The sequence below is a fragment of the Hylobates moloch genome, unplaced genomic scaffold, assembly GCF_009828535.3.
Source record: "Hylobates moloch isolate HMO894 unplaced genomic scaffold, HMol_V3 SCAFFOLD_5, whole genome shotgun sequence".
NCBI lineage: Eukaryota > Metazoa > Chordata > Mammalia > Primates > Hylobatidae > Hylobates > Hylobates moloch.
In genome coordinates this window covers 77,862,287-77,887,470 of record NW_026652280.1, presented here as the reverse complement: position 1 = coordinate 77,887,470, position 25,184 = coordinate 77,862,287, and the positions used below count along the sequence as shown (strand labels likewise).

Genomic DNA, 25,184 nt, shown 5'->3' with positions numbered 1-25,184 from the left:
AATTTTTTTTTCCTATGATAAAATGAAGACAAAGGCTATAGAACAAATAAAAAATACAGTGACTAGAGGTCTGGAGACATAGGAACACCTGAATATAGAATTGTCTGTATTAACCTTGCTTGTATTCTCATTTCAGGAGAGTGAGCTCTCAACAGGGTCTACTAAAGAGAAAGCAGAGGGTAACAAATTGTCAGCTTGTCTCCAAAGCAGTGTGAGAGTATTCTAATTTTGATGAACCATCCCAGAAATAGTTTGAAGAGAAGTATGTAGGTATTTCAAGAGACTTATTGGAACTACTCAAGGGCATTCAACTCTCATTTTTCTAATTCTGGGATCATGTTGCTGAGGTATAAATTTATGGCTAACTGATTTATAAATTAACTAGAACATCCTGTGCAAAGGTTTGGTCCTCTAGCCAAATACAGACTAGGCACTGGTTCATAAATTAATCCCTCTTGGGTGGCTGGTGTCAGTTCCCAGAAGCATGATAACTGTGGCACAAATAGACCCAGAATGGCCAGGCGTGGTGGTGCATGACTGCAGTCCCAGATTCCTGGGAAGCTGATGTGGGAGGATTGCTTGAATCCATGAGTTCTGGGCTATAGTGTGCTATGCCAATTGGGTGTCTGCACTAAGTTCAGCATCAATATGGTGACCTCCTTGGAGCAAATCACCAGGTTGCCTAAGGAGGGCTAAATGGGTCCAGGCTGGAAATGCAGCAGGTCAAAACTCCCATGCTGATTAGTAGTGGGACCATGCCTGTGAATAGCTACTGCACTCAAGCCTGGGCAATAAGCAAGACCCTGTCTTGGAGAAAAAATAGACCCAGAATGCAGTATTTCTAGATTTACAGAACACCATCATGGTTTTGATAATAACTTGTGAAGCCTGGCCTGGGAAGCAAGGTAACTAGCCTCATTCTTTCTGAAAACACTTCTTAGCTGCATTAATAACCAACAGAGGAATTCAATTCCTTGGAACCTTCCTTCCAGGATGCATACAGGTGATGGTGTAGTGATACCTGTGAATTGCAACATGACTTTTTCAGTCTCAGTACTTTATCTAGTTTATGGTATAATCTTGGGAATGTTAAGGATGCAATTGGGAGCTTCATTAAGTCCTCTGGATTCCCTGGCTACCACTAAGTGTACTAAGACACAGCCTAATTGTCCCAAAGAATTAGCAGAGTTGGGTTTCAATCAAGCCTGGCACCATTGTTTTAAATTATGGGCTCTAATACAGCTGGCATTGGAACTTGAAAAGAAACTCATGTAATTATATTCTTCTAATGATATAGCAAATGAATTTTTGCTTTTAGAAAAGATATTGGGTAATGAAGAGCCACATTCTTTTTTATGCACCTAAACTGATTACACACACTTAGCAATGGAACAAAAAATTAAAGGTATAACAGATACCAACTTCAAGGAAACTGCACACACACAGAGGATATATAAATGTGTGTACACATACACATATATTCCTTGGCCCCTGTCTGCCGTTGATAAATCAAAATCTAGATAATAGTGTGGTTTTGTCTTGAACATTTCTATCTGAATGAAAACAACACAGTGTAGGGGTTCCTTGCCCTAACTTTGAGTGCTTAGGACAATACAAATTGGGGTTTCCCAGCATATTGCAACCAAATCCTCTTCAGGCCCTGTCAGTTGTGCTCCAGACAATGCCATCCCCAAAGACAGAATTGCTATGGCTCATAACAGTGAAACCCACAGGACAAGTGTCCAAGAATTTCACTCCTTTCTTTTGTGGAAACAGTCTCCACCCTCAAGCAAAGGGGAAACCCAGGGTTGGCCTTGACTAACAGCTTGCACAGGTATGGTGGAGCCAGGGTGTTTCAGTAAGGGTGGTGTGGTCATTTGCCTCTGCATTTATAGTAAAAGGAAACTGACATTGGAGTCCCAGGAGGCAGCAGTCAGGGAAAATATGAAACATCAAGTCCAAGAGAATGAGCAAAAAGCAAAGCCAAACTTTCTGGTGGAGGAAGCAGTAGGGTGTGGGGTCAGGATTTTTTTCTAAGTGCACACCCCTGCAGCAGAGTAACCAGCCAGAGCTGGGGGAAAATTAGGATAGTTACCTGTTAGGCACGTAGGGCTGTGTTTGCATGTTTAGTATGGCATAAATTCTTCAAAGACCTGATGGTCTTTAATATTCCAACCAACTCTCGTTTCCCCATTTTGTAATTAAATTAGCTTAAAGAGGAACTGGTAGCTTTTAGAGAACTGATGAGTTTTCTGCTTCATTATTTGCTTTTGTTTTCTCCATTTTAGTTTGCCTAAAGCTTGCTGGCTGCTGTGTAGGACTGGTGAGTGGCTGGGGTTGTCTGAGCCATGAACAGCTTCAGGGCCACCATCCTTCTCTGGGCAGTGGCAGCATGGGCTAAATCAGGCAAGCCTTTGGGAGAGACGGATGAAGTTGGAGTTCAAAAATGCAAGAATGCCTTGAAACTACCTGTCCTGGAAGTCCTACCTGGAGGGGGCTGGGACAATCTGCGGAATGTGGACATGGGACGAGTTATGGAATTGACTTACACCAACTGCAGGACAACTGAGGATGGACAGTATATCATCCCTGATGAAATCTTCACCATTCCCCAGAAACAGAGCAACATGGAGATGAACTCAGAAATCCTGGAATCCTGGGCAAATTACCAGAGCAGCACCTCCTACTCCATCAACACAGAACTCTCTCTTTTTTCCAAAGTCAATGGCAAGTTTTCCACTGAGTTCCAGAGGATGAAGACCCTCCAAGTGAAGGACCAAGCTATAACTACCCGAGTTCAGGTAAGAAACCTCATCTACACAGTCAAAATCAACCCTACTTTAGAGCTAAGCTCAGGTTTTAGGAAGGAGCTCCTTGACATCTCTGACCGTCTAGAGAACAACCAGACAAGGATGGCCACCTACCTGGCAGAACTCCTGGTCCTCAACTATGGCACCCACGTCATCACCAGTGTGGATGCTGGGGCTGCTCTTATTCAGGAGGACCACATCAGGGCCTCCTTCCTCCAAGACAGCCAGAGCAGTCATAGTGCCGTGACCGCCTCTGCTGGACTTGCCTTCCAAAACACCGTGAACTTCAAATTTGAGGAAAACTATACCTCGCAGAACGTCCTCACCAAGAGCTACCTCTCAAACCGAACCAACTCCAGGGTGCAGAGCATCGGAGGGGTTCCTTTTTACCCAGGCATCACCCTCCGGGCCTGGCAGCAGGGTATCACCAACCACCTGGTGGCCATCGACCGCTCTGGCCTGCCACTGCATTTCTTCATCAACCCCAACATGCTGCCTGACTTGCCAGGCCCCCTGGTGAAGAAGGTGTCAAAGACGGTGGAAACTGCTGTGAAGCGCTATTACACATTCAACACCTACCCTGGCTGCACAGATCTCAATTCTCCCAACTTCAATTTTCAGGCCAACACTGATGATGGCTCCTGCGAAGGGAAAATGACCAACTTCTCTTTCGGTGGGGTTTATCAGGAATGCACGCAGCTCTCAGGGAATAGGGATGTCCTCCTCTGCCAAAAGTTGGAGCAGAAGAATCCACTCACTGGTGATTTCTCCTGCCCCTCTGGCTACTCTCCGGTGCACCTGTTATCCCAGATCCACGAGGAGGGTTACAACCACCTGGAGTGTCATCGAAAGTGCACTCTCCTCGTCTTCTGCAAGACAGTGTGTGAAGATGTGTTCCAGGTGGCAAAGGCTGAATTTAGGGCTTTTTGGTGTGTGGCCAGTAGCCAAGTACCTGAAAACTCAGGACTGCTTTTTGGGGGCCTCTTCAGCAGCAAGAGCATAAACCCCATGACAAATGCGCAGTCATGCCCAGCCGGCTACTTTCCACTGAGACTCTTTGAAAACCTCAAGGTATGTGTTTCTCAGGACTATGAGTTGGGAAGCAGGTTTGCGGTCCCCTTTGGCGGGTTCTTTAGCTGCACAGTTGGGAACTCCCTGGTAGATCCTGCTATATCCAGAGATTTAGGGGCACCATCTCTGAAAAAGTGCCCCGGGGGCTTCAGCCAGCACCTAGCCCTCATCAGCGATGGATGCCAAGTGTCCTATTGCGTCAAATCCGGGCTCTTTACAGGAGGGTCCCTGCCCCCTGCCAGGCTCCCACCTTTCACCCGGCCACCCCTCATGAGTCAGGCTGCCACCAATACTGTCATAGTGACCAATTCTGAGAATGCGAGATCCTGGATTAAAGACTCCCAGACCCACCAGTGGAGGCTGGGAGAGCCGATAGAGCTGCGGAGGGCCATGAATGTCATCCATGGGGATGGTGGTGGTCTGTCAGGAGGGGCTGCAGCTGGAGTCACAGTGGGGGTCACCACCATTCTGGCTGTCGTTATCACCCTGGCCATCTACGGCACCCGGAAGTTCAAGAAGAAAGCATATCAGGCAATTGAGGAAAGGCAGAGTTTGGTTCCAGGCACTGCAGCAACTGGAGACACCACTTACCAAGAGCAGGGGCAGAGTCCAGCTTAAATCTCTCCCCAAAAATGGTTTCTCTCATCTCCAGTGTGGTCATTGCTGACCACTCTGTTTTCCTAAGCATTGAAATGGCAAGTGCAACCAAAAGTAGGTATATTCGTGACTTCTTGTTTTACGTCTCTGGGCCAGGAAATTCATATTGTTACATGGATAAGGGTGGGATTGGGGAGAGGGAACAGTTGGGACTAGAAGCAAAAGTGATGCTGGGACTAAAATAGAAAGCAGATGTCCTTTCCCAGTGTGTGTTGCTGTCTTCACCTGAATGCATTTGTGTAAAAATAGCGGAGGGAGAATGTGAACATTTGTATTTGGAAGCTATGAATTTACTCTGAAGTTTGCAGTTGTTTCCAATTTGTGAGCTCTAAGAGTTTCTGCCTGTAAGAACTACTCGCCCTTTATTTTGATTTTTAAAAAGCTGTCTGAATTTCACACTCTTAGGGCCTGGAAGAGCCCTGAAAAGACATAAGTCTTGCCTGGCTACTGCTTTTTAACTTTGAGGGCTCTATGTTGACAGACTGTTATCTCCTCGGGGTGACCTCAAACATCTGAAAAGAAAGATGTTGCCTGTGCCAATTCCACTTTTTCCAGCTGCCCCATGATGAACACTCCCTTATACCAGACCACTCTTGGACTTCTGACTAGTGTCATCAAGTCCTCAGAAAATATTTTAAGTTATAAACTTCTATTAGTGGGTCAAAGAGGAAGGGATGATTTGGAGACAAGGAGTAATGAAAGATGGGTAAAAACTGAAAAAGATTCTGGTGCTAAGTACTACCCCTTCATCTTCCATGGATGGTCATTACCTTTCCTGTACTCCTGTTCTATGAACACACACACACACACACACCCCACATTTCAATAAGTCTTCATTGTTCTAGGTCCTTACCTTTCCTGTCCCCGTTATATGAACACACACACACACACACACACACACACACACACTTCAATGTCTGCATTGTTCTAGGTCCTTACCTTTCCTGTCCTCCTGTTATATGAACACACACACACACCCCATTTCAATGTCTGCATTGTTCTGGGGGTAAAAAAGGCAAGAAGACAGACCATATTTGAGTATTACTTACTCTGTAGAATCAAAACAGAATAGTTAACACCAATTATGCAAGCTACTTTTTTTTCCAGCAGAAAGGGAGCTGACATGATCAAATCCACGTTTTCAAATGAACTGAAAAAGGCATCCAGCACACTTATAACACATTTATTTCAGTTCCAGGCTGAGAGCCCTGGGGCATCTAGCAGGATGCATAATTGTCATCTGGCAAGAGTTGCGACTTTGCTCAATTTTAATACCAATCTCTCCTGATTGTAATTACCTCCACTACTTTCATGATCCCCCTACAATATTTTTTTAAATGATATATTTAGTCACTCAAACAAATGTCATTAATGAGTTATCTTCTGTGGAGGATGACTGTTCCCTTTGTTAATGTTCACAATCAAAATCTTGGGCTGAGAAGAGGCCCTTCACCCAAGGAGTTTGAAGCATCACAGCGTGTGGGAAGGTGGGAACCAGGATACCCATTCATTTCCAACTGAGACACAGAGAAGTGAGTCACAGAATTTGAGCCCTGCTCTCTTGACTGCCCAGCCAGAGACACTGATTTCTATAACCTCTTCACTTGATCCTGCCTCTTAAGCATTAAAACATTCTCCTAAACCTCTAAGTGTTTTGTGGGTTCTGGGTGTTTTGTACGTTTTAGCCAAGCTAACCACTTGTCTGCAAATACTGACTTTCCTGTGAATTCTTAGAAGATTATTGAGTCAGAAAGGCAAAATATAGCCCCAAATTCCCAGGCTTTTAATGCACTAACTGCGTATTGAAATGAAAAGTTCCTTACAAACTTATATTCCTAATAACAAAATTGCACATAAATATGCAGTAAAATATGAACTAAGTAACTCTCTGTCCAACGGCTCATGCATATGAAGTTAGAACATGGGAGTTTGCAGGTTGCATTCATCAAGTCGTTTTGCAGAGTCAGATCCCTGATGGAAGAGCTCACAGGCTCTGCCTTCCAAGTCCTGGGTCCCTAACTGGTGACCTTAGGCTGGGGTCTGTGGGGAGACCAACCCTGGCTTCCAAGAAAACCACATTCCATGGACTATCAGAAATAGACACAGATTTGGGTGACAAAGGTGGCTCTGTATTTGCATTTTATTTTTCTGTTCTTGTCAGTTTGGGGATGATTAATATTAAACATTTATTTGAGAAACAACAGACTGTAAATGATTTAAACACACACTATATTGCAGTCAGGCAAAGAGACCTTTAAAAGTGAATATTCGTGATTCTAAAAGTGCTTTTTCTCCCACACGTTCACTTACTCATTTTCCCAGCCATGTGGTCTGTTCCTTTAGGCAAACAAAGAGTCTAGCCACATCAAATGTGTGGGTGGGTAATATGTGGAAAATTTGTTTTTAAGTGGTTGGGGAGGGACTTCCCCCACCCAGTAGCAGGGCTTGTGGTTGCTTACAGACTCAGGGAGGTAACCCAAATCCCTCACAGATAGGTGTACTAACCTACAAACAGCAGAAGGCCAACAACAGCAACAATTTTGTGGTTGTTCATTTGCCATTTATTGTTCTGCACAGACACCTCATGAGCACCAGGTGGCGATGTCCTCTCATGGAGCAACACCAAAGACTTCAAAAACATTCCAGTTACAAACAGAACAATTCACTTAGCACATTCACCTGCCTCTCCCAGAACCCCCAATCTAATGCTGGGGACCACAGAGAAGGAAAGGGGTCAGGGGTCCTTTCTTGTACCAGTGAGCCTTCCCCCAGTTTTCTCATGCACACAACAGTGCAATACCAAGACGAGTACTTTTGACCAAGTATAAAACCACAGAGAAGACCAAAATGTACAAAAATGGGAAGAGAATGAAAACACAAAGGCACACGCAGCCACAAATACACAATTAACCTTTTAGGGGATGAGCATCTGACGAGGTTTGTCTCCAATCCAATTTGTCATCCCTGGAAACTCTGGAAGGGAGAAACTAGGCTGCTGGTGCTAAGACCATGAAAGGGAAGGTATGGAATCCCCTACTTGGGCCAGGAGAGCACAGCGGGGCTTCTGGTGGGAAAACACTCTGTATCACGGTAGTGGATGCACGGGGCTCGGCTGGCAGGGTTCTCACTGAAAGCTAGACCACACCTTTCCAGGTTGGCACAAGAGAAAGGGCAGAGGAATGTTCCCCGCCTTGCCGGGCACAGTGTTAGAAAGGAAATTCAAGATGCCTACTGCCCAGAAAGCCACACAAGAACAGCACGAGGATGAGGTAGCCCCTACTGGGCATCTGCAGAGAGGACAAGAAATGGGGCACAGACACAATCAAAAGCCCAGGGAAACAGGCTTGAAGGTATGAAGTCGATCTCTCCAAGTGGTATTGCCACGGGCACAGCGGCTCCCTTTCCATTTTGAGTCCTCTTCCTTCTCCTCCTGGCCACCCCCTTCCCCACCTTTACCTTCTTCTCCCTGACGTGGGGAAACTGATCTCTCCCCACTGCCTAATTCCACTGTGAAAGTCTGTCTTCTTTCCTTCCCCACCTCCTACTGCCTCATTGTGTCTTTCTTCCCGTGGACACTCAGCCTATTTCTGCACCCTTGTGGCCAAGAAGCTCAGCAGATACTTGACCAGTGTGTGAAGGCAGAGACGGCATGAGGCTCTCCAAGTAATCTCTGGTACATGGTAACCTGACAAAGGGCACGGGTGCGACATTAAACACCGCAGGGATGTCTCTTCCATTTAGTTCAGGTGTTTCCTTCCTAACTATGGCAGGAAATTGCCCTGTGGTGCAGTAACCTTGGAATCAGTCTCCTGGTCTGCTGGTGAGATACAATGGCTGCCTGGCGACAGGAGACGCAGGGTCAAGGATGGCAGAACAATTCCTCCCATCAGAGCTCCCTCTGGTGGAGCTGATCAACATCCCTGTAGCCATTTGGAAAGGGAGCAAAGGCTCAGCACCAGCACATCCACAGAAATGGGTGACAGGCAGGTGAATCGACTGACAGGCAGGTGAATCGACTATCCACCCCAATGTCAAAATGGCTGGAGGCCTAACAGCAAGCAGCTATGGGGCTGGCTTTTATGAAAGAATGGCCTCCGGTTCCCATCTAAGTACCATTTTTGAAGGTTCTCTTGTTTCCATTTTTCTAGCATCAAAAACCTTCCAAATATTATGAAATATATACGCATATATATATATATATATATATGTCAAACCTCCAAACATGAGGTATATAAATTCAAATTAGTATCCAGAGGAACTTCCCCCAAACACACAGTTCAAAGAACCCACTTTCAAAGGGGGAATTGGGTTTCCCTTCTTGATCCCCCCTGTTCTCCTCCCTGGCCCCCAATTCATTCCTTACTGGGAGCCAAAGGCAATAAGAATGTTCAGGAGGAGATAGGGTCTTGGGACACAACCAAGATGCAGATTGGACCAGACCATATCGTGATCCCAACCCCATTAGGAATGAGCTAAAGAAATTCTCTCCCTACTGTAAGTCAATCTATAACAGATGAGGGAGATGAGGGACCCAGCAGCTCTGGGCTCTGATTAGCAAATTTGCATGGAAACAGATTGAAGCCTTCATAGAAACAAGACTGGATGGAGATGAGCTCTGATCCAATCTTGAAAAGAAATATAAAAGGATGAGTCCAGCCCTCACCTCATTGCATCTCCCCAGGCACAGTTCTGTCTCCATTGGGGTTTCAGTTAACTATGGGATAGGTTGGCAACAGGTGAGGAATGTCAAAGGACCACAGCCTGGCTGTTGGAGCCCCATCAGAACTGGGGTTTGGCATCTTGCAAAACAGAGTGCAGGGACATGACGGGCCTTCCCATCAAGCTGGCCCAGCAATGCACACACGCCCACACACACACACGCATGCACAGACATAGAGGGCACAGAGCCCAGCATGGGCTCCACTCACAGTGACTTGATGAAACTCATGGAATCTTCGAGCTGGTCTAGAATGAGTTGGGAGGAAGGCTGTGGGCTCCTCTCCCTGAGGACAGTTCAGATGCTCAGTGGGATGCAGGCTCTGGTTTGATCAGAGAGGGGCTAGAAACAGCATCATGGGATGCCACCCCAAAGAGGAACCCCAGAGTCCATCCATCCACATGAGAGAACCAGATGCCTCTTTGGACAGGTCAGAGCTGTGAGGAGGAGAGGAGGGCCCAGAGAAGCCAAGGACTGTGATGAGAGCAGAATGTGCTCCCAGAGGCTTTTCCTTCTCTGACTCTCTTGGGAAGAAGTGCTTCCTCGCTCTACACCAAGGCATCAGTTTCTGATGTCACAGCAGTTTAGTGGTTCACCCCTTTGCCCACCCCCCAACCTTACACAGTGAGAGCTCCCTGCCTCCAGCAGAAGGAGAATAGCAGAAACTCCAGTCTCAAAGCAGAGTGGAAGTAGCAAGAAGCCGGCTGAGGCAAGAAACCCTGGCTTCCCAAAGCCAGGATATGGAGTGCCTAGGCACTGCCCACACCCCAGGTGTGCTGACCATGCCCCTACTTGGGAGGTGGGGTAGGGAGGGGATTCTTGCCTACCCAGCACCAAAAACTCCATGGGAACAGACCCAGGATGGCCCTCATCCCATCTCCCTTTGTGTTGGATGAGATTTATGAATGATGTCGCTATATTCAGTATGGCTCCCACTGTGGTTGGGAGGGATGAGGGATGGACACAGGGCAGGAGGGGAGGATAGAAAGTTGGGAGGGCAGGACACCAACTTCTTCTACATCGACTCACTCTCCTCACTTCCTGTCCTGCAGTCTCCACGGGCCCTCCCACCTCAAAGCTTTTCTGGCCTCAGTCCTTCTCCTGGGCAGTGCTGTCCTCAGAGATACCCTGGGCAGCCAGTTCAGCCAGCACATTATCCAGGTAATTGGCATCTGGGTAGCCATGGCCAGTGAGATTAGAGCCAAACTCTGTCTTGTGATGGACCTCATTCCAGATGACGGTGTCTGACTCGCCCGTGGTGCTGGAGGTGCCAATGGCAAAAATGAGGCGGCGATCCCAGGCCACGAGCAGCAGCTTCAGGACCTAGAGGGACAAAAGTGGGACATGAAAGGCAGACATTATTTGGCAGTCAAAGACTATCCCTTGGATGGTAGAGAATCCTCCCAAGGGCCCCATCCCTTCCTGCATCATGATAACCTAAGCAGCCCAGGGGAAAGAAAGCGATTTGGACTTGGAGTTTGGGAGCTACAGGCTGAGTTCTGGCTCTGTCACTGAATAACTGTGTGACCTTGGAGAAGTTATTGCACCTCTCTGAACATTAATTTTCTTATTTATGAAATGGCAATGGTACAATCTGGCTCTAAATGTTGTGAACATCTTACTGGACACTCCGTGAAATGTATTTTCACACCAGTGCCTACAACGCATTAATTGATAAATGTTATCTGCCAACATAACGGCTGCATTTTGAAAGATAGGATCTAGGAGTTCAAGGTGCTTATGATCTGAGAACTTCTGAAGTTCTGCCCTTCATTACCGCCACCACTACCTCAATATAGTATTAATTTATCCAAAGCTGAAGCTGTGCAATATTTTTCTAGTGACATCTTGGAGCACTCTGGCTTTCTCGAGGTGAGAAAACTGAGGCTCAAAGAAAGTTTTGGGGCTTGCAGAATGTTCTAAATCACTTAAAGTTAAAAAAAAAAAAGTTTGTTGCGCAAGACTAGTGGCTAATGCCCTGTTCCAGGCCTTGGTCAGAGTAGTGTCCAGCATGAAGAAAAAGCATCCAATGAAAATGTCTTGGGTTGAAAACTGAACTACTGTAAACATGGTATGAGCTGGAGGAGAGGAAACCATAATAGTATTAGTAATAAAAGCAGACATTAGAAATATGAGCTGCTATTTCCTTAGTGTTTACTTTCTCAGTGTTGGGCATTGGGACATATAATCATTACAGTAATCAGATGATACAGGTATGGCCACGCGCCACACATAGTGACATTTTGGTCAATGACTGAACACATATGCAATGGTGATCTCACAAGATTACAAAAGAGCTGAGAAATTCCTATTGCCCTGTACTTACTATACTGCATTTTAAATCATTATTGTAGCGTGCACTCCTACTTATTTACAAAAAGAAAAGTTAACCGTAAAACAGCCTCAGGCAGTTTCTTCAGAAGGTATTCCAGAAAAAGGCATTGTTATCATAAGAGATGACAGTTCCATTCCTGTTATTATCCCCAAGGCCTTCCAGCAGGATAAGATACGGAGGTGGAAGACAGTGATGCTGATGATTCTGCCCTTAGTATGTCAAGGCTAATGTATATGTTCGTGTGTTCATTTTAAACAAAAAGTTTCAGAAGTAAAAAAAAAAAAGTTTAAAAAATAAAAAAGCTTATAGAATAAGGATTAAAGAAAATATTTTTCTACAGCTGTACAATGTGTTTGTGTTTTAAGCTGTGTTGTTACAAACAAGTCAAAAGTTAAAAAAGTTAAAAGGTTTTTAAATGGAGAAGTCACAATAAGCTAAGGTTAGTTTATGATTGAAGAAAGAAAAGTAGTTTTAATAAATTTAGTGTAGTTTAAGTGTACAGTGTTTATAAAGTCTTTAGTAGTGTACAGCAATGTCCTAGGCCTTCACATTCACTCACGGATTCACTCAAAACTACTTCCAGTCCTGCAAGTACCATTCATGGTAAGTGCCCTATACAGATATACCACTTTTATCTTTTATACTGTGTTTTTACTATACCTCTTCAATGTTTAGATTCACAAATACTTACCATTATACAACTACCTATAGTAATGTACAGGTTTGTAGCCTAGGAGCAATAGGCTATACCATATTGCCTAGCTGTGTAATAGGCTATTCCATCTAGTTTTGTGTAAGTACACTCTGTGATGTTTGTATGATGATGAAGCTGTCTAATAATAATGATATCCCTGTCATTAAATGACAGAAAACTGGACTCTCATTATCCCTTTCAAGGAAACAAAGGCTCAAAAGGTAAAAGACTTGCCTTGGTCTTATAGCTAGTAAGTGGCTGGGGGCGGTGGGGTTAAGGGATTGATTTCAGGACTGCCTGACTCCATAGCCCATGGTCTGAATCACCATTCTGTTGACTTTCAGATGGGTATCAGTTTAGAATTCATGGAGGAGGTTGCTTCTGAGCTGAGTAGTAAAGGAAGGGAAGGATTTGGGGCATATCAATAGAGAAGGATGTATAGACATAGTAAACAAACATAAACCCAAGGCATGGATAAATTACAATTGTTGTCACTATGGTGTGCATTTTGCAAATGATATTTTCATTTAATTTTTCCAACATCCTGTCCATACAGAAGGAAATCATCACCACTATTTTACAGATTAGGAAACTGAGACTTTAAGACATGAAGCCAACCAGTTCCCACAGCTAGTAAACGGCAGAAATGGGACTTGAACCCAGGCTGGTCTGGCTTCAAAGCCCATCCTCTAATTATACTTCAATCTACAATGAAGCCCAAGGTTAGGGTCCTGGAACAGCAGATGTGAAGGATAAGGATGAGAAACTGGTGTGAGGAGAAGGTTTAACTCACACTGTAGTAGGTCTTACATGTCAAGCTGAGAAGACTGCACTTTGTTGTTTCTTCGTTTTATTTCTTTCACACACAAAAAGCTTGATTCTAGAAACTGAGATAACTAACCTGGTAGCAGGTAAAAGATGATCTATGTTGGCAGTGGCAGGGTTAGAAGAGGAGTCTAGTGGTTTGGAAGGCAGTGAGTGCAGGGAGGAATGAGCTAAACAGATGTGGTGGATAAGAACAGGAGTCCAAGAAAGTTAATGTGCCCATCTGGGTACCAGGGACTCTGAGTATGTCATTAACATAAAAAGGGGAGGCCTGGAAGAAAAGCAGCTCTTGGCAACAGGATTCTAGTTTTAACTGCAGGACTTTACAGTGGAGCTATTTTACCAACAGTTGGGATGTAGCTCCAGGGCTCAAGCACGTAAATCTGGCTCTTCAAGGTAAACAGTATCAGGGATGGTCCTGACCCCTAATCTGGGGACACTGCACTCTCACCTCAGTGTGGTTGATTTTCCTATTCTTCCAAAATACCTGCTTCCCACCTGTAGGGGGAGACCATATCCATACCCTTTGACATGAAACCCAAAGTGCCTCCCTGTAGAAAGGTCACTGTCCCACCCCTTATCTGGCTTGCCCAGGACTTGTTGGGGCCTGTGAAGGGTGAGTGGAAGTAACAAGCATCCAGGAGCTCTAAATGTGATTACACACTTCCGCTTGGGTTCTCTGTCCTCTGCCCCCTTCCATGGGGAGGACATGGGCCACTGAAGGGCTGCTCCTTCCACCTGGCCTCCAGAACAGGAAGCCACATGGAGCTGACTGAAGCTGCTGCTATGGTCTGAATATGTGTCCTTACCAAATTGCTATGTTGAAATCCTCACCCCCAAGGTGACAGTATTAGAAGGTGGGTCCTTGGAGAGGTGATTAGGTAATGACGGCAGAACCCTAATGGATGACATTAGTGCCCTTATAAAAGAGGCCCCAGAGAAACCCCTTGCCCCTTCTACCATGTGGGGACACAGTGAGAAGGCACCATTTACGAACCAGGATGGGTTCACGTGAACAAGTCCTAGCCAGACACTAAAACTGCCTGCGCCTTGATCTTGGACTTCTCAGGCTCCAGAACTGTGAGACATAAGTGTCTATTGTTTATAAGCTACCCCGTCTATGGCACTATGTTACAGCAGCCAGAACAGACTAAGACACTGACCCACAGCAACAGCATAGCCATAGCTGCTGACATGCAAACTGTATGACAAATAAATACTTGTTGAAGTAAGCTGCGGAAATTTGGAGAGAAAGCTCACTAAAATATATCTTGTCCAATATTCCCCCCAGTACTCCCTTTAGATCAATGGTTCCTACTCCTTTTGAGATCGGGAAAGATTTTGAAAATCCAATGATTTGCTGGCCTCATCCATAGAAATACAAACATAAATTTTTTATTCTAATTTTAGAGTTCATAGAACCACTGAAGCCTAATCATGAATCACTAGGAATCCAGAAACCAATGATTGTTTTCTCTGCCCTTTTGGGAAAAAGTCAAATAATATGAAAGTATATAAAAAGAAAATAATCTACATATTAAGATCTCTATCCCAGACCAGTGTTTCTCAAGCTGCAATGTGTTGTCAGATCAGCTACGCATCTCGTTACGATGAAGTGGCTTCTGGTTCTGCATTTCTATCAAGCTTCTATATGGTGCCACTGGTGCTGGTCCCAGGACCAGCGTTTAAGCAGCAGGGCTCTAGACACAGGATCTTAAAATAGATGAATTATTGCCACTAATACCCGAGAGAGGAAACAAACTGATATGGTTTGGCTGTGTCCCCACCCAAACCTCATCTTGAATTGTAGTTCCCATAATTCCCACATGCTGTGGGAGGGACCCAGTGGGAGATAATTGAATCATGGGAGCAGTTTCCCCCATACTGTTCTCATGGTAGTGAATAAGTGTCACAAGATCTGATGGTTTTATAAGGGGTTTCCCCTTTGACTTGGCTCTCATTCTTTCTTGACTGCCACCATGTAAGAGTTGCCTTTCATCTTCTGCCATGATTGTGAGGACTTCCCAGCCACGTGGAACTGTGAGTCTATTAAACCTCTTTCCTTCATAAATTACCCAGTTTTATTTATGTCTTTATTAGCAGCGTGAGAACAGGCTAATATACAAACTAAATGTTCCACTCCCACCCAACTGCAAAAAAAAAAAAAAAAAAAATTCTAATCGTAGCCACCCCACCTATGGTTGACTCAAATTTGACCTTGTTACTGTGTGCATCTAGAGTTAAAAGAGACACAGTTCTCTTTGGTCTGTGCATTGTAAGAACCAAAACTTTGGGCCTTGACATAGAAGTAAACTGCCCAATCTATTCTAAAACCTAGTTCTATGTGGAAACCTCCAGTCTTACTTTTCTCCCTTTCTCGCTGTCTGGAAGGTAACAGTGTCGTGGGAAGCCTCGGGCGCTGAAACTCTTCCCAGGATTCGGGTGTTCTGGTCCCTGAAAACAGAAAGCAAGCAAGCAAATGGCATTTTTCAAAATATTTCTGACAAGAGCGGGATTAGGCTGTGACTAATTTCAATAATAATGACAATAATAATTCCCATAGAGCCTCAACAGAGAACGGACCCAAAAAGCACTGTGACTGGTCATTTAACATGTGTTTCTGTGTCCTTAGACCTGGGTTTGGATGCAGAGCTGCTACCTCCCACTGTATTAGCTGGAACCCTGTCTTGGGGCTTTTGTTCCCCGTCTCTCTAACAGGAATGATGCAGAGTTCTTCCCTTATGGGGCTATTATAAATGTTAAGTGAGCGGTGCCTGATGAGTAGTAAGAGCTCAGTAAATGTTTAACTTCATTGTCTGTCATCTTCATCATCTATTGTCTTACAAAAGAAGAAATCTGCAGTGCAGAGAAGATACGTGGCTTCTGTAATATTAGTGGCTCTGCTAAAATTGAAGCCCAGGTTTCCTGAGGCACACTCTGGATTTTTAACTACTCAAGATAAAGAAAGTGCCTCCAAGCTATGAGCTATGCCAACAGAATTTTCTGAATGATTCTTGTGGATTTTCTCCTTTGTCCTCATGGGCTTTTGTTTGTTTTCTTCTTTAACAGTAGGAATTGGGATAGTGAGGACTAAAAATCTTCTAACAGCATTTCAACTATCGCCACCCAATACCCTATTAAGTAGGCAGTCTCAGGCCACTTGGTGAGAAAAAAACTGAAGTACGATTGAGTGAGAACAGGTTTTCTAATCAGTGCCCAGAATGGGTCCACAGGCCCCTTTGAGAAGCTCATGAAAAGCGGCAAATTTTCTCCCGGTAACAATGACCAAATCCCCTCCTCCGCATACAAAGGTTTGTCTATAATTTCTGAGTATCCCTGACCCCCTGAGGGATGGAACCCTCTTTAAAAACCCCTTCTAGATTCAACCAGTATAAAACTGATACTTCCATGCAGCTCTTGGCACAAGTTCTCACGTAGATGATCAGCAAATATGTCCTGCCTGAATAAATGAATGAGTGCGGAAGAACAAATGAATGAAAAAACTGCAAGAAAAAAACCCAGATTTTTCTTTTTCACTTATTATGGACCATAGTTCCAAAATGATAAGAAATTCTGTGGCTTTCCATTTTCTTAAATGGTTAACATGATTCAAGATCACCTATGGCTTGACATGGTAAATGCAGTGGGGTCTCAGAGAAGGGAGCGGTCACCGTGAGCTGAAAGAAGCAACGACGCCTTCTCGGAGATGCAGAATCCAACATTTATTAATTTGACATTCACAGGAAATCACTACAAATTTACAACCTTCCCATGGCCCCGGCTGTTTCTAAATCAAGTTGCCTGACTGAAAGGCCAATTCTAACCATGGCTCTGACTGCTCCTGATCTGCCTTCGACTGCCGCTTGTGTGGCCAACTCAGACGCCTGCCTGGCACTGACCCAACACGGCTGTGCCCTCCCAGCTCGTTGCTAAGTGGAGCAGTCACGACTCTGCCTCAGCCCAACCCAGAGTTTCTCCCCAAGGGAATGGTTCTCTGCAGTGAATGCGGAGCTTGAAGGTCTCGACTCCTCACAGAAGCGCATGCCTGTGTGGTCCCTGGAAACTTGAATGACATGGCACTGAGTGTCCTGTTACTTACACTCAGGGATGAATGTAGATCCTAACAGTGGAGAGCTGCATTTCCCTTGATATGAGCTTGGGTTTTTCAGGAGGAGCCACCGCGGCACCCATTAAGGCAGCGTGCGCCACCTCTATCCCCTAGTGTGGGCTCTCTGCTTTTTAATCCTGGAGGAAATGGTAGCCCCACGTTTGTCTTTGCAAGCTTCAGTCTGTTCTACTGCTCACCAGACATCGGCTGTTTCTCCCAAGTCCTGTTTTTTCATTAATGTCTGTATCACCTTGACTCACTGCCTCTGAGACACTCCAGAAGTCTCACCTGACCCCATATCCAACCATATCTCTCTCTTCCTTATCCTGGCCTTCCCTTGTTCGAGCCCCATTCCTAGGGCCTGGACTGTGGCAGTGGTCTTTTAATTGGTCTTCTTTCCTCTGGCCATCCCCAACTCTTTGGCCTGACTAGCTTTCCTAGAGCATAATTCCATTCACACAATGGTCCATATTCCTAACTGCATATCCAATAACTGATGATTAAAATCCAGGACCCCCGCCCTGGTATTCAACGCCTTCTATGATCTGGCTGCAACCTCCCTCATGGCCTAGTCTTCTCCCTCCACCTCCTTCATGCTTCCTCCCTCTACTTCCTTGCGAGTCTTGAGCCCCAAATTAAACCCTTCCTTCTTGCCCTTTGATACTCAAATTTTTCCTCTACAACCCTCTTACCTCCTCCCACTAAAAACATTCTCCTCCATTTTTTTTATGTCTTTCTAGACTCAACTAGACAATTCCCTGCACTAGAAAGTCTCCTCTAACCCTCCCAGACAGACAGACAGATATAAGCCCTCCTCTTTACCATGACAAGCAGGACCTAAAATGATATTGACAACCAGGTATTGAGCACCTTGGTACTGTGCTCACCCTTCAATACACATAGGCAAATGTTATCTCCCATTCTCGCCAAACCTCTGCCAATTGGGCTCCTGGCTGTGCAGGTGAAGAAATCAGGCTCCAAAAGGTCAAGGGTCTGTTGTCTAAAACAGCTGTCCCCAACCATTTTGGCCCCAGGGACTGGTTTTGTGGAAGACAACTTTTCCATGGACCAGGGTGGTGGGCGGTGGTTTTGGGATGATGCAAGAGCATTACATTTATTCTGCACTTTCTTTCTATTGTTATTACATTGTAATATATAATAAAATAATTATACAACTCACCATAATGAAGAATAAGTAAGAGACCTGAACTTGTTTCCCTGCAACTAGATGGTCCTATCTGGGGGTGATGGGAGACAGTGACAGATCATCAGGTATTAGATTCTCATAAGGAGTGCGCAACCTAGATCCGTCGCATGCACAGTTCACAATAGGGTTTGTGCTCCTATGAGAATCTAAGGCTGCCACTTATCTGGCAGGAGGCAGAGCACAGGTGGTATTACTGGCTCATCCATCACTCACCTCCTGCTGTGCGGCCCCTTCTGTGGCCTGAGGGTTGGGAACCCCTGGGCTGAAGGCACCAGCTAATAAAGACTCAGCCAGGAAGGGGAACCCAGGTCCACTGGACTTTGAAGGCCTGTGTTCTCACTTTGTCTACATTGCATCTCAGAGGTTTTATTAGTGATGTACCAGCCTGACTGGCTGGTAAGCCCCTCCAGGAAGAACTATGATTTATTCACTTCTTTTACAGGCCACCACAACTTCCTGTTTTATTTCCTCCACATCAATGATCACCATCTGGAAGTACCTTGTTTACTCATTTGTTTCCTTTATGGCCTTCCTGGCCCCACTAGAATAGGGGCTTCAAGGAGCAAGGATTGCGTCTACTTTGCTCATTGCTTCTCCAATGTCTAGAACATGTCTGGACCATAATCCACACTCCATGTTTGTTAAATAAAAGACAAAATGGAAGAAGAAAACTAGGAGGGAGGAAAATAATATAGAAGAATTAATATTTGCTAAAGAAATGCATACAGTCAATGGCCCAGAACACTCAGAAAAAGCTTCATTGTGTGAAGGAAGGTGCCACATTTGTATTTACTGGCAGGAATAGTGTTCAGATTTGTTCTTCAGGACTGTCTTTCAAAGAATCAAAAGAGGAAAGAAATGCCCACCAAAATCAAAGCCAAGTATAGCTATCAAATTACAAGTGCAAATACCGTTTGATACAGAAATTCCACTTCTGGAAAATTATTCTACAGATATATTCACATGTGTACAAGGTTATTCATTCCAGCATTATTTGTTGTAGCCAAAGATTGGCAACAATCCATATGCCCATCAAATGGAGACTGCTGAATGCAAACAGTGGTACATTTATACAATGGATGATTACACAGACACAAGAACGAAGATGCTCTCTCTATACTGATGTGGAAAGATCTACAGACTATATTGGTAACTGAAAAATGCAGGGTGCCAAACAATGTGCCTAAATGTCACTGTTTGTGAAAAAAAAAGGGAGGGGTGGATGCAATTTTCTGTTGCGTGTGCACAAATAATCCTGGAAGGATACATAGGAAAGTCAGAACAATAGTGTTGAGTCAGGGGATGTAGTGTCAGTGGGCGAGGCTGGGTAGATGGGTGAAAAGTGTGGGAAGGAGACTCTTCATATGTAACACTTTACCTACAAACACATAAAACAATAAAATCCAAGGGCTGAGGGAAAGGCTCAACTGAGAGAAAGGCTCACCTGAATGCCAGGGGGGATGCTGTAGATGATCCGGATGGTTTTGCAGTCTGGATGGCCAGGCAAGGAGTGGGGGATGAGGTGGTACTCCATCTTCCCCGGAGGTTGGGTGCCTGTCTTCACCCCATAAATGGTCTTACAGGTTGGACACTGCAAACTCCCATCCTGAGGGGCCAAGGCCAGAAGAGCCAGATTGGGAAACAGTTTTGGTAATAACTTCCCCACCCAGTCCCAAAAGGTACCAGAGATAAAGGGCCAGGGGAACAAAATGCGCCCCGGTGAGTGATAGATCTTCGTTTTTCCCTCCCAGCCCAGTCACCTAGGCTATTTCTGCTTTCTCCAAAGTAATAGGAGGTAAATTCCACAACTGGTCCCATGCTCCAGGCTGAGGGATATGTAAGAGAAGCCCCTGTCCCTGAGGAGGGACCAGCTCTCTAGGGCAGGAGCCTACACAGGGAGTCGTTATTCAGCCACTCACTACCAAATGGGTGGAACAGACAGCAAGACCTGGAGAGCAGCAACTGCCCAGTTCCTGAGCATCAGAATCACCCACAGAGCTTGTTCATCACACAGATGCCTGGGCCCCACATCAGGTCCACTGAGTAAGAACTGGGAAGCTGCAAAGCATAATGGTTCAGGCTGTAAATGCGAAAATCAGACTGCCTAGACGTAATTCTTAGCTCTGCCATCTGCCTGCTGTGTGACCTTGGACAAATTAATTAACTTCTCTGAGTCTCAGTTTCCCTTATAGGAGAAGGATAAAAAATATCTGTCTCATTGGGTTGTTGGGAGAATTAAACGAGATAATCTATAGGAAGATTTTAGCATGTGGTATATCTGAATGTTATTAGCATTTTTATAATTTCCGTGGAAAGACTGATGCTCATACAGGTTTGGAAACTACTGCTATGAAAAGAGAAATTGGCCATTAAGAGCTGGAGTAAATGAGGATAACTTTAAGAAAATAGTCCTTGAAGAATAGCTATGAATTTGCTTAGAAGGATAGAGTGTAAGGTCTGCACAAATACCTAGAAGAGAGAATGATGCCAATAATTATAGTGCTTTAAATCATACTATAAAGAGAGTTTAACATTTCTTGTTTCATTTAGGCCTCAGCTTCTGACACTGGCCTGGAAGAAATTATTAGCCCCTTTTTATAGAGAGGAAAATCGAGGCACAGCAAGATTAAAGGACTTCCTGCTTGTCAGGGTGTGGGGTCTGTTTAAACCCCCAGCTTTGCATTGCAACTCAGTGGGCTCCATTCGTGGGAAGAGGCAGTTCTGGATGCAGGGGTGTACAGGGTTACGGTTTCACTGCAGGGCCTGGTGAGGTGCTGCCTGGAGGAGGGCCTGGACACCAAATCCTATTCCCAGGCTGGCAAAAAGGAGGCGCAAAGAGAAGGAAGGCGCACGGGCTGGGAGCAACGTGTGTAAAATGTGCTGCTGCGCAGCTGGGATGAAAGCTTGCCAGGACATCCCCAACTCCTCAGGAAGACAGGGATCCTCTGCTGAGCTATTTAGGGACTTCTCCAGTCTACTCACTTAAAGCAATAGCTCGTATTTAGGGTGACTATTCTCTGAAACCAGGTTCCCACTGTCTGCTTTGGCCTTGACTTGCTTCATGACCTAGGGTGAATCACTCCTTTCTTCTTGGGCCCTTTTCTCTCATGTGTTTGATAAAATAAAAACACATGCTTCAAAGTATTAGTGCAAAAGAGAATAAAGCATAGACTCTTGAGAAACATTTTTGAAAGCCCCACGGAAATAAAAGTAGAGTTACCATATTCTTCTTGAATATAGACATCAAATAGGGAACAAATGTGCTAAGAAACCCCCTTAAGCCCAAAATAACTTCTTGAAATGCAAGATCCCAATGAAACCTTTTAGCCCAGGGTTGGGAAAGTGAGCAAGTGATCCAGATTTGCATCCCCCATCAATGACTGACCACCACTATAAGCATGTCTCTCAGGGACACCAAGAAAGTACTTTGGGAACTTCAGTCAAATAGGCTACATGAAGATGAAGGAAAAAATTACAGCCTTTAATACAAAGGCGGTATCAATTTGAATAATAATAGCATAAGACCCCATAAAGTAGGTATAGTTTTTATCTCCATGTTCCAGATGGAAAGTGAAATCTCAAAGAGATTGGAAAACCTTGTCCAAGGTCATTCAGCTAATAAGCCAGGATTCAAGCTCAGGTCTCCCACCTCTCTTGCCTCTACTTCCTTCCCACAGTAAGAGACGTATAGATCAGACCAGACAGACGTATAATCCAGACATACTTTTTGCTTAGTGAGAGGTTGGGAGCTATCAGGGATATCTCAGACTCTGATGTAATCTAAGCTTGGCCTGGAGAAATAAGTAGTATTCAAACTCATGGAAATAGGGAGTAAAAGTTATCTCAGGTACATGAAAGAACAGGAGTCAATGACTTAGGAAATGCTCAGACATTGTAAGGAGAGAATTATCACCTATGGAGCCTTCCAGATTCCAAAGAACCAGCTCTAATGAGGGGATACCATTGCATTGTCAGATAATAGACAAGACAAGCATCCCAAACAGCCTTCCCCTCTTCCAACAGTGGGATTCTAGGGCAGGGATTACCATGTGTACTTTGGCAACAGTCTTTAGTACCTTTGAAGGGCCAATCAAGGGTGTTTTGAAATTGTCCAAAGAAAATTGTAGCTGAAAATCACTGTCGCTGGAGAAGAAAGGGTGATTGGGAAACCCATTTACAATGGTATGAACGAATACTCACCATAGGTCTAACGCTGTGATAAGAACTTCCTTCTCTCTCACTGATGGGAACACACTTCACCTAGCAATGGGCCATCACAATGGGCCACTCCCCTCAGAACCGTCATGGGCAAAACCTACCCCGCTCTTAGACCTGACGCCGAAGATGGAGAGTTAGATAGCACAGCCCAAAAGGGAAGGTGAAGACGAGTCTTACCAGCACTGTAATTTAGAAAAGAACTGATCCTGCTGAGAACAGCCAAGATCATCACTCTTGCCTAGGGGTAACCTCTAAGACTTCCCAGATCACTTGAGCAAGGGCCCTACAGGGCCTTCACCATCTTGCTACTCCATAGCCCAGTGTGAAGGGTGGCAGGAGCCCCACAGGCTGGCACTGACCTTGTTCCCGTTGTTGTACATGGCAACCAAGCAGTAGATGTGGTAGATGTGGCCGCATCTGGACAGCTTCCCTACCAGGTCAGGTTTTACTGTAGGCTGCGGGCCCTTGTAGCCTGAGGGGGCCGTGAGGCGTTCCATACAGATGGTGCAGTCCTGGGGAGGGAGGAGACACAGCAGAGAGGCCATCAGCTGTCACCCAGCCTGGGAGATTTCCATGTGATCTCAGAGGTCAGATGAGCTCTTACCACTTCTCTTCTAAAACGCCCACAAATCAGGGTGTATGTGCTTTCTGGAATCTAAATATCGTTTTGTCTTACTTTACACAACAACGTCCTGAAATAATTCCTGGTACTGATTAACTTGGGCTCATCATCTAAATTATCATAGTCGTGAGGGCTATAACAATGCACTGTCCTTCTGTTTTGTCCTTCAATGGCTTATGGAGGAAACAAATGCTGGCAACAAGCCCACTGAGGAGCTTTACTTAAGGTGAACTTGTAAAGAAATGTAAAAGAATTGTATTTTAACTGTACCAGAGGGACTGCTATTGAAATAAATGTCCAGCAGGGTTTCTAAACCTCAGAACTATTTACATTTTGCGGAGGACAATTCTTTGCTGTGAGGACTGTCCTGGGCATTGTAGGACGGTTAGCACCGTCCTTGGCCTCTGCTGTACTCACAAGGTCCTGAGAATAATGACGACCAAAAATGTCTCCAGCCATGGCCAAATGTTCCCTCAGGGGCCAAATTGTCTCTGGTTGAGAACCACTGTTCTGTATCAAACCCATTTTAAGGTGAGTTCTTGTGGCTTATCACATTGTTTTTCTTAAATTGAGACTGTCATGTTAAGGTAGCTTAAAAACAACCAGCAGTATGCTGAAGGGGGAGGCGGGAGAGATTGAGGTGCAGCTGCAGCTCTGGCCCATGGACCTTGAACCCTCAGTGTCAGTTCTGACCAGTTCTGTACCCATGAGAGCTTGGAATGCAGCCCCTGCCATATCCTGTAGAAACCAACAACGGAAAAGGAAATGCTTGTGGGTGATGGAGAGGTGAATCCCGCTCTTCTAATCCTGAACTCACCTCATCTGGTGGGTGCCGGACTTTCTGCAGATATTTTTTTAGCACTTCCTCTGGGGTTTTACCTGCAGAGACAGGAGGTTCAGTGGGCCACCAAGGCAGAGGTAAGAGATCAAACAGCCTTGTCACGCTAGACATGGCAGAGGAGGAAGTTATCAGGCAAGTTAAAAGCAAAAAGGGGAGGAATTCCTTCTGCAATTTAAGTTAAGAACATGGAAGAGAGTATGGATTGTGGAAAAGCAAGTGAGATGGTTTGATGAGAAGCCTTTATTTCTTGCAGTCCCTTTTCTGCCATCTCTGTGCCTATTTTCAACAAACCCACTTTTTTAATTGAGAAGAGTTGAGTGGGTTTCTCTTCCTTATAATCAAATGATTTGATAACAGCACTTTGTAAACTGTTACACGTTAAATAGATGTTAGGCAGTCTTACTACCTTCATTTTACAATTTGCTAAGTGTAGTCTCAATTTATAATGTGGTGTTAAAGTGTGATTATTTTTATGGGAAGCAAGGAAGTTATGACCCACGACTCCAGAACAATCTTTCCTGGCTGTGGATGGCACTGTCACTGCCAGCCAGCACAGTCCTGCAGCAGGGGAAGGGTGATCCTCTGGGAAGCATCCTGATGGGCTGCAATGATTTAGGGATTTTTTTGGGGGGGACTGGACTCTTAAAAGGTAACCCAACCTGAAGGTAGTGGATGGGATGATACAACCTGAAAAATGATCAGTGCTACCTTGGGCCACTCCCTTAATTTCTCTAAGCTTCTGTTTTCTCACCTATGAAACGGGGATAAGCAATAGCACTACCTCAAAGGGTTGCTTTGACAATCGAATGAGCAAATGGATGTACTGCCCTTTAGCTCTCTGCCAGATAAGGCCCTGATATGCACTATTAATAATAACAGGAAGAGTGGGAAAGTGTAAAATGCTGTTATTTCCGATAAGACTATGAGCAAGGCAATTGAGCTCATTTAAGCAGGGAAATCTTGATGGACTGGAAAAGTAGGACAAGGGTTTCAGGAAGTGGATCATGCAACAGCCAAAAGCTTCGATGCGGGCCCTTTCCTCCGGTTGCCCTGCTTTTCTTGTAAGAATTAAGCTCTAG

General features: G+C 44.9%; 2 protein-coding genes across 3 annotated transcripts in view; one reads left to right on the top strand and one right to left on the bottom strand.

The window, feature by feature from the left end:
- Window positions 1-2,304: 2,304 nt before the first annotated feature.
- MPEG1 (macrophage expressed 1) lies at window positions 2,305-6,652 on the top strand. The gene has a single exon (XM_032152956.2). It carries the CDS (start codon window positions 2,349-2,351, stop codon window positions 4,497-4,499), a length of 2,151 nt encoding a protein of 716 aa, XP_032008847.1. The 5' UTR covers window positions 2,305-2,348; the 3' UTR covers window positions 4,500-6,652.
- A 556-nt stretch (window positions 6,653-7,208) lies between these two features.
- The window catches only part of DTX4 (deltex E3 ubiquitin ligase 4), a 35,118-nt gene continuing 17,142 nt past the window's right edge, over window positions 7,209-25,184 (bottom strand). For both annotated transcript variants that reach the window (XM_032152957.2, XM_032152960.2), the window contains 5 exons: window positions 24,082-24,143; window positions 23,002-23,154; window positions 19,869-20,030; window positions 15,474-15,563; window positions 7,209-10,578 (listed from right to left, as the gene is read on the bottom strand). In XM_032152957.2, coding sequence (XP_032008848.1) covers window positions 10,345-10,578; window positions 15,474-15,563; window positions 19,869-20,030; window positions 23,002-23,154; window positions 24,082-24,143 — 701 coding nt within the window. In that variant the 3' untranslated portion in view covers window positions 7,209-10,344. The remainder of the gene's footprint in view (window positions 10,579-15,473; window positions 15,564-19,868; window positions 20,031-23,001; window positions 23,155-24,081; window positions 24,144-25,184) is intronic.